Source organism: Leptidea sinapis, chromosome 3, assembly GCF_905404315.1.
Source record: "Leptidea sinapis chromosome 3, ilLepSina1.1, whole genome shotgun sequence".
Classification (NCBI taxonomy): Eukaryota; Metazoa; Arthropoda; class Insecta; order Lepidoptera; family Pieridae; genus Leptidea; species Leptidea sinapis.
In genome coordinates, this window is record NC_066267.1 from 12,533,893 (window position 1) to 12,553,512 (window position 19,620).

Consider the following 19,620-nt stretch of genomic DNA (forward strand, 5'->3'; position numbering starts at 1 on the left):
CTTCCACATAGATGTGTATCCTACTATATATCGCACAGAAAACCGGCGCGAAATAGCGCTATAGCGCCGCTGTTTTTGGCATAAGTTACTTCTAGAACTGGCACCCATCTTTTCCTACCAACCTCCATTAAAATGTGAAAGCGGTTTTGAAAGAGATTTTTTACCCCAGGAGGCTTCTGGCTCTCTCAGAGTTGGAATCCCTCCCCTCACTCAACCTGAACAGAATACGACAACGACACCACGCCACCCCGGAAAATTTTAGAGGAATCCTTTCCAACTTAAACACCATCGAACAAGCTGGTATTTCAATCGAGCGCCTCAGCGTATCAAGCCGCCAGCCTCAGCAAGTACAATTTTTTCCACATTTCGGGATGTCGTTAGGGAATATATCTGCTGTCGCCATCCAGAATGTAATTAATTATACTTAGTATCTAAATTTTTAAATAAAATATAATATCATTAGTAAGGGATTATATCTGCTGATGATTCTTGAGGGATATAGGAAATTATTAATAACATAGGTACTTATAAGGAATTTATACACCAATAATGGGATGCAGAGTATTTTATTGTGGAGAATAAAAGCAGTTCAGCTACTTGTTTGATATTTCGTGAATTATTTTATTTATATTATATGGGGCAAACGGGCAAGAGGTTCACGGGATGGGAAGAGGTGAGGCAACAGCCCATGGACATCCGCAACAACAGGTATCAAGAAATGCGTTGCCGGTCTTGAAGGTATGCTTTTTTCTTGAAGGTTCCTAAGTCGTATCTGTTCGGGAAACCGCGGCCGGTAATTGATTCCACAAAGTGGCTGTGCGAAATAAGAAATTTCTTGCAAAACGCGCGGTCGTTGAATGCCACTCGTCAACGTGATGAGGGTGATACTTTGCACGTAATGTCCGATGGTGAAATTCATTTATTACGGGAAGTAAGCCCTGCACCACCAATAGGCACAGAGAAGGATGGAATGGAGAGCTCCATACCTTGCAGTACCACATCAGCAACAGCGGCATCTGGATCTCCCAGCGAAAAACAGATCTGCCTCTACGGGTAGGATGCAAAAAAGTACCGCATCTCATCCCACTCTGCTGACCTATAGCGCCAAACGCGGCGATACCCTAAGTAGCGGAGCTGTGTTAGGTGCGTGAACGGCACGGTGGTCCGGATCAGGCAGACGACCCCAGGAAACGGTAAACAGAAACTAAGTAGCCGTCCGGATGTGAGGTCAACAGAAGGTCCAACAATGAAGGTGTATGATCTTCCACATACGCGATTCGCGTTGGCGCAATAACCAGTTGCGTCAGAACATATGCTAAGGCGAACTCGTGAACAGAATTCCCTGCATGATCGGTGGTACGTGAGCCTAGCCATTCGGCGTGGTGGGTGTTAAAATAGCCAAGAAACACGTTCTCTGCACGGGGAATCTGCCCCAACACGGTATCTAAAGCCATTTGGATGTGCTCGAGGAGCCGGCCAGTCTATAACGCAGTTATTTAGGCATGCGTACATTCGCGGATGGTCATCGCAGTCTATTCGCAGCCAGATGATGGATAGGTCCTGTCCTTCAAGAAAACTCAGGCACCGAGTTCAGACATCCTCCCTGACGTAAGCGCACACGCAAGTTCGCAGTATAAAGGAGTGTTCCAAATTATACCCTGGGTATGAAAGGTAAGATGTATCAGCCTGAGAGGATATCTGTGTCTCGGTTTAAAAGAGCAGGGTCGGCTTCGCCGTCTCCAGGTGGAAGTGGACGGCATTTAAATTTGAGCGAAGCCCCTTGATGTTGCAGCAAAGACCACGGCGAATGTGGAGGAGGGTGGTTTGAGGTTTGCCCCCTCCAGAATACGCAGGGCAGCCTGGGCAACCATTATGTTGTACCATACCTAACCTACTGTACCTAACAGGTCCTAATTGTGGACGCCCAGGGACGGATTCTCCAAGACTACATAGCCTGGTACCATCCTGGAGTAGTCTACTTTAGGTCTATGCTGCCATTTGTGTTTGCTTTTTTAAAAAGATCTTTGCGACAACAACAAAAATATGTTATGGTGGCATTATCGCAAGATGCAGCGTAACTAAAGCATCGTATGAAATTTCGTCGAAATGATATTTCGTGACTGCTGCCGATGTACTATTTGTTAAATACAGCAACAAAAACAGATACTATACAGTAATAACAAAAATACAGCTCTCTTTTTCTCTGTGTAGTGTCCATTACACTAGTGAGTAGAGCGAGAGTAGTGACACATAGAAGATATCGCCAAACATTATAATGTAATTGACTACTTGAAGAAGTGCAAGTATTTTAGCTTAGCTTTTGACTCCAGTACCTACCTACTGATATTTCGGCAACATCCTAATATTCAGTTTTTTTTTTCTGATTTAAAAGTCTTTTGGAAGAAGTGGGTAGTAAATTGTTGGCTTAGTAGAGGAAAAGTTTGGAACGGTTTTTTATGTCAAGAATAAATTTCAACAGCAAAATGATAAAAAATATTCTGAACTGCAAAATAGCAAATGGTGGTGTCTTTTAGCTTTTCTATGCGAGATAACTAAGAAATTCAACAGCCTTAATCGAACCTTGCAACGTGAAAACAAAATAATTTCATAAATGGCAAACACAATAGTTGCTGTCGACGTTACCTATTATTACGAAGAAAATAACGTACCTACTGCATTATTAATATTACCGAAGAAAACTATTTGATTATTTCAAAGTATATAATATCTGCACTATCAGATCAATTTAAGGGAAGTTTTCAGGAGGAGGAGAAGGAAATTTTAAAATTTGCTACTGCTCGCAGAAAACCCCTGGCACCTAGAGCCGATAAGTATTTCACAATTATTTGCTTCTGTTTTCGATTGTAAGCAACATTTTTGACGAGTTCATTGAAATGAAAATACAAATCTTGAAGTTATTTTTAAAGAGGCAAGAGAGAAAACCAGGGGTGGCACAGACGCCTTATAGTGACGTTTTCAGAAGACTGTAGTGCCATCTGTTAGTTGGCCCGAAAATGAAAGCTTTGTCAGCTGTCACTCGCTTTGAAACTTTTCAACTTTTCTTTATTTGTGTCACTGCCCACGGTCATAAAATGGCGGCTAGTTCTAGCGTTTGCGCATGTATGTAGCTCTCGTGTTCCATTTTGCATATACGCACTACTAAATCTATCCTTTATGTTCTATGTTGTGACAAAATTAAATAACTAACTGTATGCGCAATTTCAACATGGTATAAAATTGCAATACCTTTAAAAAGTAGAGTTAGTTATTTAATTGCGTCACAACATTAAAAATGAATTTTATAATTTGGAGCATTTAATAGTATTTTCGGGGCCAATCTCCAGATGGCGCTAGCTTTCAAATAGACAGCTCATAATGCGTAGAGAGGGGCTCTCTTTTCCCTGTATATTATTATACTCTTTGGAGAAAACGGTGTGGGTACGCTGAATTTTAGGAGTACCTAGTGATGGCTGGGCTTGTTTGATTGTAACTGTCACAGTCAAATATAGGCTGTCATAATATGTCAGTGTCAAATGTCAAAAGATGAGATTTGATTTAGATCGATTCTCTAAAGGTAAAGTGTAAATTGGGAAATTGGTATTGAAAAATGAAAATAGTTTCTTATTTTTTAGTTATTCAAATATAACTCACTTTCTGAAAACTATGATTTTATTAGATGTGAAGTAACAAATAACCGGTACAATGGCCGAAAATGTATTAAAATCCAGTGAATCTGGAACCATCAGAGGTATGTTGATTGTTTTTTTTACAAATTTGCTTATTTGTGCTGATAGGAACTTGAGAATTATATCTCTTTCAAACAGACGCAGACGACAGTGGCTGCTCAACGCCGGATGAATCAAGACGAAATCTTGAAGAAGAATTTAATGTTCAAAGAGCTAAAATGAAAGAACTCTTCTTACAAAAAGAAGGTAGGAGATAGAGACAAAAGAAATTGTGCTATGTCAACATAACATAGTGTTCTTAGTGTGTCTTTCAAATAAACACTAAACAATTTATCTGTATGTATTTGTATACAAAATTAAAGCAGTGTTGTAAAGGTTTGTTGATAGTGCTTGAAATTTGATTTAGTTTAACTAAACATTGTTGCTCATTCAATGTAGACATAAGCTTCACAGGTATTTTTATCCGTATTTATATTATCTATTCATATAATCATTTCAAATAATCTTTTTCAAATTAAATCTAAATTAGCATTACCAGAACACTTAAAAACATTAGAAAGTTACCAGTACACTTAAAATCCGAAAGAAAAATTAATAAGTTTGTAAGTTCTTTCAAGACACTAATTTAAAAATATCATTATTCTATTAAAGAATACTTCGAGGAAAATTTTCACTAGCTATGGCATCCTTCTGACTGAAACACAATACTGCTTCACGGTAAATAGGTAAAACCACTGGCAAACTCCCACCTTGTAGAAAAAACCTTTACTTCACCATATTTGTTATACCTATCCAACTTCCCATTTTTGAATTTATCATAGTCATCCTTATAAGCTTAATATCCTGTATTTGGCATTATATCTAAAATATGAGTAGCAGTTTCATAGTTATATCAATGCATTGTGCTGTGAATTATGTTCAGCTAGATTCCAATGGTTATAATGTAAAATTCCTGATGAGTACATAAAACAGATGTTATACATACCAACTACAACATATTTACACATTAAAACCATTGAAATAGAGAAAAAGCTGTTGATATATCAAAATGTGGCTACTGTAACCACTATCAATTAATAAATTTCCGATAGAGCAGTAATTTATTTTGCCATATAAGTTAAGTAACCCTCACCCACTGATTGTATGAATTGTCATATGTAATGAAATTTCATTGAAAACATAGATAGGGTCACTAACAACTGGGCTATATGGTTGTCATACTTTACATAAACAATTGAAAAATTTGATATATTACTTTTGAGGCACAATCCAGATTTGTCTACTTTTATATTGTAACCTTCATTTAAAAATTACTTCATTATGTTTGTTATTAAACATGCATACTTAATTTAGCTGTTGTGATTATTGCAGATAACCTCAAACAACTAGTGCAGGAGAAGCAGCAGTTGGAGTCCGAGCTTTTTGGAGTGAGGGCCCAACTGGAGCAGCTGCAGACTCTCACTGAGAACCAGAGGTCGGAGATACAGAGCTTACAGATGTTAGTTAGTGGTGGGTTTATGCAATTTTATAAAGTATAAAAAATCTGTAGTAACAGTATACAGTCTGGCTCTATTATGGAGACATTAAATGAACTGAGACATTAAGTGTTCTAATGTGGAGTACCTAGCTAAAATACAGAGCTAAATAAACACTACTGCCACCTGGTGCTGTAAGGTACGGACAGACATGCTCAAAAAAAAAATGCTTTTAAGTATGCTTAAAGTGAGCATGCTCATGCAACTGTTCACATTTGCCAGCAATAAGCATGCTTGCTTCAGCATACTCATAAAAAGCATGCTCAAAGCAAACATACCGGACAGATGTGCTGCTATTTGGCACCAGGCTCTTGGACAAAATGGATGAACAAAGATATAGTGACGGTGATATCCATACAGAACTCAATAAAATAATCATAGTGGCTCGCCGCGGATCGAGATCAAATCGATAATACCATGCTAATAAGCAAACATGTTCAGACGCGCTCGGAGCACGCCCCCTTCTACCCGCGCCTCAGGTAGCATGCTCGAAAACCAAACATCGGTTGATTTTTAAGCACGCTCTAAATAAGTATGCTCATTACAGTACACACATGCTACTAATGAGCACATACTCAATAAAAGCATGCTTTCGTGCTAGTAATGAGCATGTCTGTCCCTTTAATACTGTTTTGTTCAATTATATTTATCTCTTAAGTCTATTGGTACTGGGGGCTGTGCATTGTGATCAGAGCTGTGTCATGGTAACTGTGTGAAGATGTTCCACATTAACAACCGGCGGGCCTGCTGCTTGGTCCGTTATGTTTTCCCACTAGAAATCGCCAGGAGGTTCAGATATTCAACTATAATAATTCATACTAGTATAAAAAATCATTGATATAATCTATATTTATATAAATGCATGAATGATGTTTGTTTCCAGTGAACTTAATTAATGAACGGATTTAAATGGAGGATTACTTCATGGAGTGCAGTTTATTCGAACTTGAGACATAGGATACTTTTTATTTCGATTTATAATCATTTTTATTTTCTACTATTTGTTTTGTATGGTTATATTTTCTATGAGAGAACTTATTGACGCACAGCTTAACAGTTCTGCTGTGAAACAACGTGGTCGCTATTCAAGGACTTTTCTGCTCCAACGGCCCCAAATTCATAAATAACAGTATTTTATTTATTATGCACACAACAATATCTACTAGTAAAATATATTGTTAACAGAACATAATAATGTTAATGGTGTCTCCATTCTGTTTAATACTATGTGATGCATAATGTTTTTGGATAACAAGTCTGATATGAAAATGTTAATTAACACATTTACCTCGACTTGCTATCAGATATATAACATTTTCTCTATATGTTAGACAATCAGCTTCATTATTTCGTTTGTTTTTTATGCCATGCTATTATGCCATTAAATAAGTTAAGGTATTGACAATATGTGGATGTACCAAGCACCTTAAAGCAAGCATCTTAAACTTGATTAGATACAACTAAATTAGTCATCAGTTTGTCATTATGCCTGTATTCTATTGGTGGAGAACTCAAGGTAAATATTTTATCATTTACTTTAATGTATTTTGTGTGGGAAGGGTTATTGGTTGTTCATTTTAATTTTTATTAACTTTAAGTTTTGTATATTAATTAACTTTATCTTTTACAATGAGTTAACAGTTTTTTTTATTCAATATAATATTTGTCACATTACATACAGTGTATTTAATGTCTAAATATTGAAATTGTTTGCGTTTCGCGTATAGTTTCGAAACCATTTGGTCAGTCTATTAATTTTTATTAATGTCAACGAAAAAAAAAAGATACCGCTGAGTTTCTTCCTCTGTTCTTCTAAAGTTCTCTCGAGAAGTTTCGGTCCGAATCAAAAGAACGACGAACTTCGAATTGAATCCTTATACAAAAGTACTTCTGGATTCGGTTAGTGCGGACGGATTTCGTATCGGAACCATAGACATAACCATATAAAGCGAAATGTAGTTACGATCATAATAATGTTAAGTGAATTTGGGAATAAGATAACGAAAGACAAAATGTTTCATCGCGAACTTCGTATCGGATATTCGGATCCGAAATATATTCGTAATAGGAAAATGTACGATCCGTCAACTGAACCAACTGCTCCAGTTACCATCAGCTGAACGTCTTGATCGTCTCGTCCCTTATTTGCATAAAAAAATAACACTTTCATAAGTCGGAAAAGTCGGTAACAGTACTATCACATATTTTATAGAAAACGGGACGAGTCCCGGCAACGGCGAGTGCGGCAACGTCGTGTGCAGGGTCGCCTGCACACGACGTTGCCGCCGCAAGCAGTGATATTTCAGTATGCGTGACAAGCCATGCTATTGGACGCAAGAATAGAGAGAAACGTGAAAGTTAATTACCCAATAATCATTTCCAGAAACATTGGAGGCGTCGTCGTCGAGTTCAGAGGAGCTTCGTCGTCTGCGCTCCGTCAACCTGGACTTAGAACAGAAGATATCACAGCTCAAGTCACAGGTACTGTGGGTGTTTGTGTGTGTGTCTGTGTGTGTTGTTGTAAATTCTCTCTGCGGGTAGTCGTAGAATGGAGGGAAAGAAAGAAATGGCCACTTGTCACTTGTTTGTAACTATTCACATATTTTTATGTATTTTTATTTTTAAATCTACAGCTTGCCTATCGTTTACGTTAACTTGTTAGAGTCTCTGTAGATATAGGTTTTAATTTATTTTTAATTATTTATAACACAAAGTTAAACAAATAGTAGGTACTCTACAAAAAAATTGCGTTTGGGGGCGTATAACGCTCTTATTTAAAATAACAATACATTGTACAATGCACACTTCATCATCATCATCAGCCGGAAGACGTCCACTGCTGGACAAAGGACTCCCCTACAGATCTCCACGACGACCAGTCCTCCGCTGCCCTCATCAAACGTATTCTGGCGATCTTGACAACATCGTTCGAAAAGAAATAGTTATCTTAATTGGTATTCTTGGTGGCACATAGAACACCAAATGTATACTACCAACCACCACTCACACGGTACATCCTCAGTTCACCTCAGTTTCCAACATGTCTTAGCTATATCTTATCTTTTAGTTACTGAAATAAATATATTTCATTTCATGCCAAGTGACCATTCCTTAGCAAATGATAGTTATTACTAATACGCATATGATTTATCTCGTCCTTTTATTCAAAATGAAACTATTTCAGCTTCTTAAGTTGAAATATTGTAAATTTAATGTCTGCATTATCTGTTAATTATATATCAAGCCTTTCATTCTACGACTCACCATGAATGTATCTATACATATGTATAATCACGGACTAGTAAAAGAATAGACTCCGTGCCACCTAACATAACATTGTAGGACCAGAACAAGCCGATTAACGTGTAAATACATAACCCCACGCACACACTTACACTACTACAGGCCGATAGGCGGCCATTATGAGAGTTGTCATCGTCTGTGACAGATCAGTTTGCGTCTCAATAAAATATTTTAAAAATGCCGTCGTGCGTTGTGAAAAAGTGTAAAAACGATACTATATCAGTATTTGTGATCCATGTGGAAAATAATAAAAAATGAAACAAATAAAAGTACTATAAGAATAAAGCAAAACATAAGTCTTAAATCTTCAGAGAATAATATTATAGTAGATCCGAAAATTATTGCTAATAAATTTAATAGTTTCTATTTATCCATCTCATCAAGCCCTAAAGTAAAAAACGACAATATAGCTATAAATTCTAATAAATTAATTAATTCGTTATTTCTAAATTCGTTTGAACCCAAAGACATCTTTAACATAATAAAAAATCTTAAGAATAAAAACTCTTTCGGAATAGATGAAATCCTCCCTTTTTTAATAAAAAAATGTGCTGATATTTTAACCTACCCGTACACTAAACTTATTAATCAATCATTCTGTGAAGGATTATTTCCGGACGATCTAAAGATATCCATAATAAAACCGGTATATAAGAAAGGAAACACATCTGATGTAAATAATTACCGACCTATTGCCCTTCTACATACATCAGCGAAGATATTTGAAACTGCAATGGCTATACGCCTAAGTAGTTTTCTGGAAAAATATTATATCCTAAATGAAAGCCAACATGGTTTCAGGAAAAATCATTCCACAACTTTAGCGATATACAAATATATACAAAAAATATTTGATTCACTTAATAATAAAAAATATTCAGTTGGCCTACTGCTTGACATGAGCAAAGCATACGATAGAGTCTCTTATGATATCTTACTAGAAAAATTATTTCTCTCAGGAATCCTAGGAATTGCCCATAAATGATTCAAATCTTACCTTAATAATCGTTTTCAATATGTGGAAATAGAAAATACTAACTTCGAGACTGGAAAGATAGACCACATAAGATCTAATAAAGCTCACTTATCAGGATCGATTCCACAGGGCAGTGTGTTGGGTTGTATATTGTTTCTCATATACATAAATGATCTTCCTAACTTAATAGATGATGATTGTACTCTTTTTGCTGATGACATTTCTATTTTGATCCCATGCTCTAATTTAAAACAACTAGAAGAAAAATTAAATATTACAATGGACAAAATCTTTTATTGGCTAAATAATAATAATCTTGAACTTAATATTAATAAAACTAAAATTATACCTTTTAAACCTTATCAAAAATCCCCCTTAAATATATCTTATTCTTACAAAAATTCACAACTTGAAACAGTTGACACAGCTACACTACTGGGAATTGATTTAGACTCACACTTGACATGGAAGCCATATCTACAGAAATTAAAAAGCAAAATGTCATCTTTTACTTATGCTCTTTACCAACTAAAACGCGTAACAGATTTCAAATCTGCCCTTGCTGCTTATTATGCATATGCACATTCTAGATTATCATATGCAATATTAATATGGGGAAACTGTAGTGAAATAAAAGATATATTTATTCAACAGAAAAAATGTATCAGAATTTTAGAAAATATTCAGCAGATGGATTCATGTAGACCATATTTTACTAAACACAAAATTTTAACCCTTACTTCAATTTACATCCTAGAAGCATGTAAATTTGTTAAAAAACATTCGGACTTATACTCAACACTACCAAGTAACAAGCGAAATAATAGAAATTTAAACAAATTAAAAATTCCCCAAACAAGTATGTCATTAGTGTCATCGAGCCCTCACCACATGGCAATAAAAATTTATAATCACATCCCAAACGAAATTAAAAATAAAGAGAAGCCTTCTCTATTTAAAAGACATCTTAAAAATTTTTTAGTTTCAAAATGCTTCTACGGTTTACCCGAATTTTTTAATTACAAGTGTGAGAATTAGTTACAATATAGTATAAGAATGTAAAAAATGTATAAGACTTATTTATTTCATGTATAACGTTGCTGTGCCCTTGCAGGGCGTCACATATTGTCTACCCATTAATGTACCAACCATCCTACTGTAAAATGTGACTTGCAATAAAATATTTTGATTTTGATTTTGATTTTGTGGCCATATATGATTATTTTAGGGAGAAAAAATTGTGTAACTAGTATCCCCCGTAGCCGCACACACACTAGCATAACGGTGCTTCACTTGCTAATATCACGGCGCGGAGTCCTTTTTTTACTCGTCTCGTTCGTGTTAAGTAGTTGTTATGTTACTTAAACTACTTCTTCGCTATATAAATAAATATTTAGTATATGCTGCCTGCTACTATGTATATTTGACAAAATAACTGTCCAAGAGTGTACACTTATCTTTTTATCATTACAATGTGTCTCACGCCTAGAACTTTAAAGTCGATATTATTTAATGTAGGTAAGAATTAAATATATATTCCGTTAATTTTGAAATAATGCTTGCCTTTATTTGTGAGAAAAACAAAGAATACAATATGTATATTTATTCAATTTGTGAAGGAAAACCCACGGGTGTAACTACAGTTAACTTAATTAAACCTCATTAGAATATCTTCAAAGTACTAAACCATGTTTGTAGGTACTGTATTACTGATGGTGTAGAGGTTTCCTGTGGCGTTCAAAAACTACGATAAGATATAAATAACACAACATAACGTGCTAGGCTTTTGACAAAAAAATACGTAAAAACGACGATAAACAGAGTAAATCAATAAAAAGTACAGAAAAAAGTAAATAAAAAAATAGTAAAGCACATGTGATTGAAATGTATTCATTATTATTATTATATGTATTTAGTTTTGGGTGATATTTGAGTGTATTAAGGTCAAGAGGACAACAAAAGATAAATTTAAATAAAAATAATCAGTCTTTACTTCCAAAGGGAAAGAAAAAGTTATTCAATTCTTAATCAACACTGACCAGTCGAGTATTAAATATGATATATTTAAAGAGCTATCTATATATGTGATCAATTTGCAAAGTGATCCGAGCGAAATTGTTTCGCTATTCATTTTTTATCATAAAATATTGCACTGAGTCAGATTTTACGTACAATATTCGGACGAACAAAAAAAAAACTAATGAGACCAATGTCCCATCTGAACTATCACAGTCTTGTACATAGTGGCGAAATTTACCTTTGTATTCTAATGTTATTGTACATTTATTTAAATTGAAACCTAGCTAGATCGATTTATCGCCCCCAAAATCCCCTGTATACTAAATTTTATGAAAATCGTTCGAGCCTTTTCCGAGATTCAGATTATCTTAATATGTATAAATTATGTGTCACGTTGTTTGTCCGCGATGGACTCCCTAAACTAATGAACGGATTTTAATGGGGATTACTTCATGGAGTGCAGTTTAGTCCAACTTGAGAGATAGGATAGTTTTTATTTCGATTTAGTACTCGTATATATTTTTATTTACAATATTTGTTTTGTATGGACATATTTTCTATGAGAGAATTTAATGACGCACGGTTTGACAGTTCCACTGTGAAACAATTACATTATAACAACAGGGTGCATTTTTAAGAAATAATTCTTGATGTTTTGAAATATTATTGGCAAATTCCTATGAAACAGTATTTTTTTTATCTACAGAACAACGTCTGTCGGGTCAGCTAGTATATATATATATATATATTCAAGAATTAAAGAGCCTATATATGTGATCAATTTGCAAAGTGATTCGAGCACAATTTTTTCGCTATTTCATTTGTTATAGTAAAATATTGCATCGAGTCAGATTTAACGTTATTCCGGTGCAATTCGTACCTTATTCGGTTATTGCAAATAATTCGTAAGGTACTAATTCCGGTGTGATGTATGTGAGTAGAGTGATGGAGGTGAGTTCTGGCGTGTGGCAGGAGGTGTCGCTGGCGCCGGCTACCTTGGTCCGCTCGCTGGCGAGGAAGCTGGGCGCGGACCACGAGGACACACCAGCCAGGAAGGTGACACCCTCGACAACTGTCATATCATTTAACATAAAGGGGAAGAATACAGGATGCCGGCTAGATTATGGGTACAACAACGGCGCCTATTTCTGCCGCGACGCAGTAACGTGTAAGCATTTATTGTGTTTCAGTCTGAAGGGCGCCGTAGCTGTTGGAATTACTGGGCAAATGAGAATATCTTAAGCCTCAATGTGACGAGCTCAGTTGTAGTGCCGCTCAGAATTTTTGCATTGTAATGGGCAGGGCGTATCATTTACCATCAGCTGAACGTCCTGCTCGTCTCGTCATTTACTGTCAAAAAAAAGTCCAAACTAATCTTAGCGACAATTCATTCGAAGTTCAAACGAAGCAAATTTGCTGTTAGTTGAAGAAAAAGGTTTAACTGGATTATATTTAAATAGAAAATTTGATTTGTGAGAATTGATGTGACTTTAACAAAACTAATTAGTTTGTTGTTGTAATATTATCTATTTATAATATTACACTTTCAAATTGGCGGTAATTTTCCGAAACAATGCATTATATATCAATTATTGACTTTCGTGTACAATGCGAATAAAGGACCATCATTGATTTTTCCAGTCGAATTAGTAAAAAGTTTTATATTTTTAATTAATTTGGCTAAAAGTTTAACGGAATTTGTTCAACCACAGACTGCTTCTTTCATACGGAGTGTTGTATTTTTTGTTTTATTTACTTTTATTATAAAATCAAATTATTTTTAAAAATTGCACCAATCAATGGCTGAATAGCTTTTTAATATTCCTGTGCTTCTATTTTTCGAGTTTCAATATGTTTTTTGCATGGAATGTTTCAAGTGTGCTTGTTGCATTACTATAAGTAATTATAATAACTGTTATTTATAATTCACATAATTTTCCGTGTTCTGTGGGCGCAAAAGAAGTACTAAATATGGCCGCATTTATTTGTGACCGATTTCTTATTCTAAGGTGCTGTTTCACAATATCCAAGTAAAGTTTCTGATAGGCTACTTGCTACTTACCTATCGAATAAAGACATCATTTGCGTTTCAAAATGTATTGATAGTGTTATCTAGCAGGTAAGTGCCATTTAAATTATTAGATAGTTGTAGGTAGCAGATATCATAGTTTTATGATGGATCGCCTCACAGAGTGACTATAATTTGAAAAAATAATATCATTTTATATAATGGTAGGGGAGCCCAAGAGACTAAATAGGGATTTACTCGAGCGTGGTGGGCACCTATTGGATTGTGTAGGCAAGATACTAAAAATAAAAAAGTTTATATCATTTGTTATCTGTCACTGAGGTGAGGTGGGGGGAGTTATATCGTATAAGAAACAGTTTTTTTTTATTTTCTTTACGTCAAACGGAACTATTGAGTTGAGGTTGCCATAACGATCTGCCAGATAAGTCATCTAGAAATCTAATATAGTGATCATGAAACGCAATCTGTTATATCTGGAACTTTTGTTGTGGCCATTAATTTATCTAGCCTATAATAAGCTGCTACTTTACTTGGACATTGTGAAACAGCCCCTATCGGCCGTTCCCAATATTCAGTGTATCTCTTACTTGAGATAAAAATCGTAACTATCGTCGACTTTTCTGTCCCAATAAACTTATCGAAGGTAACCCACCTTATCCGTACACATTGTCGGTCAATGGGACGTCGTATAGCTTACCAGCGATAGAAGTTTGTATGGAAATTGCAATTCACGCGTCCCAATATAAGGCGATAAGAATGACTTATCGTGTATATTGGGACAGCTTCAGTTTATTGACAGCTAATTACTGAGAGTAAAAGGTAGTAATTTATCTCTATCTGTAGATAGTATATTGGGAACGGCCGTTAGGCACATTATTCGAATAGAGATATCATGGATTCATGAAATGCGAATCTGAATAACTTTTATTTTGATGTCATCAGCTTTGTGTATATTCATTATAAAGATTGCAAATTAGTTTTTCGTTTTAAAGAGGTTGAAGTTCGGGTGTTATATGAAGGATTTAATGTAATGTAGAATGTGGAGGATAGCGAGCTGGTGCGCTCCATAGTGGAGCCCCTGGAGGCAGAGATCGGCGCGCTGAAGACCAAGCTCAGAGACACGGACGCGAGGCTGCAGGAGACACTGGTGAGAACCCTGACGATATATACTGGTAACGCACAATAAACCAGGTTAGGATACTCACACGAAAATGTAACTATAAAAAATTTTGAAACATATCTTTTTATTTGTATGGCAGCTTGGTTTTTTTTATATTTCAGAATAGTAATACATACTCTGTCAAACTTTCAGATGTATTAACTATTGTGACTTGTAAGATATAGCCCGTTGACGGACAGTGTTCCCGAAGTTTAACCTTCGGGTATGGAACTTGATCCCGTCATCCCCATTCTCTAGTACGCACTGATAATTTGCGACAGAAATTGATGTAATCTTTTACAGTTCTCAGGGAGGGATCCACAGAACTACTGGCATTACTTTTTGCTGTCGACTAGTCATATTAATACGTATATTTTGAATACAGTTTTTCGTTGCGCAGCGCTTGTTTTTCATACTTCCATCTGACACCAAACAAAAATAAGTAAATCATTCGATGGAACCCCAAGCACTTTCACCACTGCAGATGCAAATGTAACCCGTTTCGCGATAACAAACTTAATATTGTTTATTCGTTGAAATATTTATTTCTTGCCCTCATAGTATTATCGCTAACAGTTCCGTAATGTCATCTTCATATCATGAAATATCCTATACTGTGTATGATAAACCCTGTCCGCTTTTGTATATTTCGTTCTCTAGTGTCAACAAATTTAATTATATATGAAGATAATTTCAGAAATCAGTCGAAACGAAAGAAAAGACGAAAGACATCACAAACAGTGGCGGCGATGGGAAAGTAGAATCAGGTAATAAAAAAAATCGGTCTTGTGTAGGCTGAATCACATTTTGACGTTTATTCATTTTCTTACATTGCTAAAAATACTATTATAGAATGATGTTTTTCTATTTTTTGGAAGCGAAGTCAAAAATAACATTAATTAACTAATGCGATTATAATTTAAAATCAACCTTCCAAAATCGGGAAGTGCCGTTTGGCACTAGATCTTTCATATAAACTAAAATCGAAAGTGCCGTACGGCACACTACGCCTTGAGCTAGGTCCAACCCTCATTTTGTTTATAATATAGTTTATTTTGCATGGTCTTATAGCTTGTTCAATAGCTTTCTCAAACATTCTCTTATATCATTCTAATTATAAGCAATATATTATTAATACATACGACGCGGCGCGGTCTGTCAGATCGACGAGGATATTTTGTGTGACAGACGCATTGTTTGAGATACTGCATATAATTCTATACGTTTTACTATCACAGACTAAAAAGTGCGTCACGGAAAATCTGTCGTCTGCGATAGGCCTTTTATAGCGTATGTTTCTATTCGTATATTATGTGAGTGTGTGTGTAGGTCTGCCGCAGACCGAGGGTCCGAGCGGGTGTGACATGTGCGTGAACTACGAGCGACAACTGGTGACCGAGCAGAGCCGAGCAAACCGGCATCGAGACGACGCATTGCGAGCACAACGCGCGCTGCGTTCAGTGAGTATACTGTGTTGTATACTAGGTATATCTTAATATATATATTTCTTCTGTGCGTCTGTTGTAACTCAACTCCTCCTAAACGGCCGGACCGATTTTTCAAATTTAAGACGTCTGTACAGGACAACGTCTGTCGGGTCCACTAGTATATAATATATACTTAGTCTGGCCATAAATACTGTAACAAGAAAAAAAATATCTATAGCAAATAACATTTATTATTCTTAGTGTGTTAGATTTATACATAAATATAAAACAATGTAAAATATAAAAAGCTTATTCGAAGTGGTCACCATTGGTCCTTTAAATGTTAAGGCCAGTTATCAATAGAAGCACGCACTCTTTCCATGGGAAAATTCTTCACTGCCAATCGTACGGATTGTTTTAGAGACTCCAAATTATCATGACGGTTAGAGCAAGCCCGACTCTCTAAAACTGACCATAAATCATAATCCAGCGGATTAAGATCAAGACTAGACGACGGCCAGTCTTCAGCTCTGATGAAGTCCGAAACGTTCGTTTATAACAAAGACTGCGTAGACCGAGCTTTATGACCCGGCGCTGAGTCTTGCTGGATGGACCATTCTAGTTATTTAACATGGTGTTATTAAGAGGCTTTACTACCTTCTCAAGAATGGTATCTCGATACACTTGTGCCGATGTTTCTTTTTCACAAAAGTATGGCTCAGTTACTCCTTCATAGCTAATAATCCATCCCCACCAAACCATCAATGATGTCGGATAGTGCCCTACTTAATAATCACATGTCATTTCATCTGTTTGTGTCTTATTCATAATGACTTAGCGGAAATTTAAAACATCGCTAATATACGCTTGCTAAATAATGGTATTCATAATCGCATATTAGAGCTAAAACGCTCATTATCACTTCGATTAAGCTGACGTGACTTATAGTAGCTAGGACCCTTTAAACCTATTTTAAGCACTCGAACGCAAAAAAACATGGCCGACATCGATCAGCTGTTCGTTAAATATCCGCTCAAAGTCGTTGGAAATACGTCATAGATTGACAACCGACAGACTTCAAAACTTTGATTTTCGAAGTTTGAAATTATTTTGACATCGACTTTTGACAACCGACAAACCATTGACATTGAAAAAATGTCTATTTCCATTGACAGTTCCTCATTAAATTAGTTAAAATAATGTTTTTTTGTATAAAATAGCAACATTGTGTAACTGTATTGTTTTTAAAAGGTGTGTTGACATCACAATTGCTATCTTGCTGAAGATCACTCATTGGTTCTTCTAAAAAAAACTACACGAGTAGGTATTTTATTACTTTCGTTTATTCAACGGGCAGTGTTACGACGTCCCAGAGAGGTCCGTACCGTACGACAGCCCGAGCACGACAGACCCAAGTGTTGACCGTGCGGCTGTATTTATAGGACCCGGCGCACGTGCTAATCCACGTGTTTTGGAATGCGGCGGTATTTATGAGGCTCGGTGCACGTGCACGTGTTTTCAATTCGTGTTGTAGTATTTGCGCATATATATAGTTATTGTGTCAAATTGGTAGGCGGAAAGCAACCACCGGATTCTGAAATGAAGCTATTGTTAACTCGTGACTCATCTTGTGTCGACAATATTTTTCGAGTGATGTGTTGTACTCCGATGTGTCGCACTCCCAACCAGGCGACGGAGGAGCTGGAGGGCGTGCGCTCTATCCACGACGAGACCGTCCGCGGCTGGCAGGCGGAACGCGCGGAGAGCGGGCGCCGAGTGCACGAGCTGGAAGACGCATTGCGGGCGGCCGACGAGGTGTTGCGGGCGACGAGTGAGGCCGCCGAGCGAGCCTCGCAGCGGGCGTTGGACCTGGTCACCACGCTCACCGTCGACCGGGAGACGCTGCAGAAGAGGCTGGACAGGTGCGCTCATGTCACCTGTACCCACGTGAAGGAGCGAGAACATATATCTACACACATGCTTCAAAACCTCTATTAAAGATTCTAAAACAGTTAGCTTATTGCCAGCATTAAAACACCCACCTACTAACCACTAGTGTTGTAATAAAATTCAGCACAAAATTACAACACTCGTTTGGATGATGTAATGGTTACTTGGACAGGCTTTTTTAATGTTACCAATAAGCTATTTCAGAATCTTTCATAGAGGATTCATATTATGGGTGTAAATAAAGTCTTGTATGCAACTGTTGATAATTAGGTATGAGAACACTTTTGTGATACTATTATCACACCCACATTCGTGTTTTAATATCCCTTATTACACAATAGTCGCATAATTAACTATTATTAAGGCTTACAAACTATACACATAATTTAACATATACGAAAAAGATAAACATTGATAAGTGTTTCTATTTACATATCTAAGTTAAAGGCATACCTTTATATGCACAACGTTAGTAAAAATAAGTTCGCGAAAGCCGACCAAAAAGCCGCGTTCTCCTACACATGACAACGCTTCTTCACACAAGACCAACAAAACTAAGTCATTTTTAGATTCTGAAAAAGTAAAACTCTTCACCCATCCTGCACATAGCCCCGACCTAGCACCCTGTGATTTTTGTATTTTCATCAAAATCAAAGATTTGATGAGAGGTTCACTTTTCCCAATTCCGAAGAGGCAGTGATAGCGTTCAATCAGCACGTAGAAAGCATGCCGTCAGATCTGTGATCCTCCTGTTATAAAAAATGGTTCGATCGCATGAAAGAACGTTTAAAATATAAAGGAGACTGTTGAAATGCAATAAACATAATATTTTGGTTATAACATGTTGTTTTTTTAAGTTACGCAAAACTTTTAGTGTGACCTACATACATCGACGTAATTAACAGGATATTTATTAATAAACGTTTTAAAAAGCACGCTTAAAACTCATATTCATAATTTATTCTTTTAGATTTATTTTTTATGTCAATTAAACGTCTACCACCGATTCGAAAATGAAAAGAGCCTACTAGTATTATTAGTAAAAGTCTGTATGGTTTTGAAAAAAAAATAAATTTGAATTTCTTGAATTTTTTAATGAATATACCCGAAATCGAACACAAAATTTATTTCTTTCAATGTAGACTACATACTAAGAAACTGTCTATAAACAATCTGATATTAGTATTAAACAGTTTTCTACTGCAGGTCTAAGCTATATTTCAACATGACCTAGGTTTAGTAAAAGTACTGCATGTTGTTTTTATACATGCATCGTTCTATGAAAAAAAAAGTAGTCTAGAAAAGAAAAGTCTACTGGAAGTTGAGTCGTTACGGGACGCTTAGAAATAATATGCACAAAACTATGACATATTCAAGTAAATTTATTTATTTACACCCATGATTTAAATCCTCTATTAAAGATTCGAAAACAGTTAGCAGTAAGCTAACTGTTTCAGAATCTTTGATAGAGGATTCATATTAGATGTAGACCCCTTATTACACAACAGTTGCATAAATAACTATTAATAAGGTAGA

At 36.0% G+C, this 19,620-nt stretch overlaps 1 protein-coding gene across 3 annotated transcripts in view; it reads left to right on the forward strand.

Annotated features, from left to right (window-relative positions):
• Nucleotides 1-3,559: 3,559 nt before the first annotated feature.
• The window catches only part of LOC126979524 (rab GTPase-binding effector protein 1), a 30,189-nt gene continuing 14,128 nt past the window's right edge, over nucleotides 3,560-19,620 (forward strand). Inside the window, exons 1-9 of one of the 3 annotated variants that reach the window (XM_050828850.1) lie at nucleotides 3,560-3,748; nucleotides 3,825-3,932; nucleotides 5,058-5,195; nucleotides 7,605-7,702; nucleotides 12,492-12,575; nucleotides 14,585-14,695; nucleotides 15,405-15,474; nucleotides 16,037-16,167; nucleotides 17,824-18,056. In XM_050828850.1, the coding sequence (XP_050684807.1) occupies nucleotides 3,703-3,748; nucleotides 3,825-3,932; nucleotides 5,058-5,195; nucleotides 7,605-7,702; nucleotides 12,492-12,575; nucleotides 14,585-14,695; nucleotides 15,405-15,474; nucleotides 16,037-16,167; nucleotides 17,824-18,056 (1,019 nt within the window). In that variant the 5' untranslated portion in view covers nucleotides 3,560-3,702. The remainder of the gene's footprint in view (nucleotides 3,749-3,824; nucleotides 3,933-5,057; nucleotides 5,196-7,604; nucleotides 7,703-12,491; nucleotides 12,576-14,584; nucleotides 14,696-15,404; nucleotides 15,475-16,036; nucleotides 16,168-17,823; nucleotides 18,057-19,620) is intronic. The other 2 variants (XM_050828851.1, XM_050828853.1) reach the window with 2 other exon arrangements.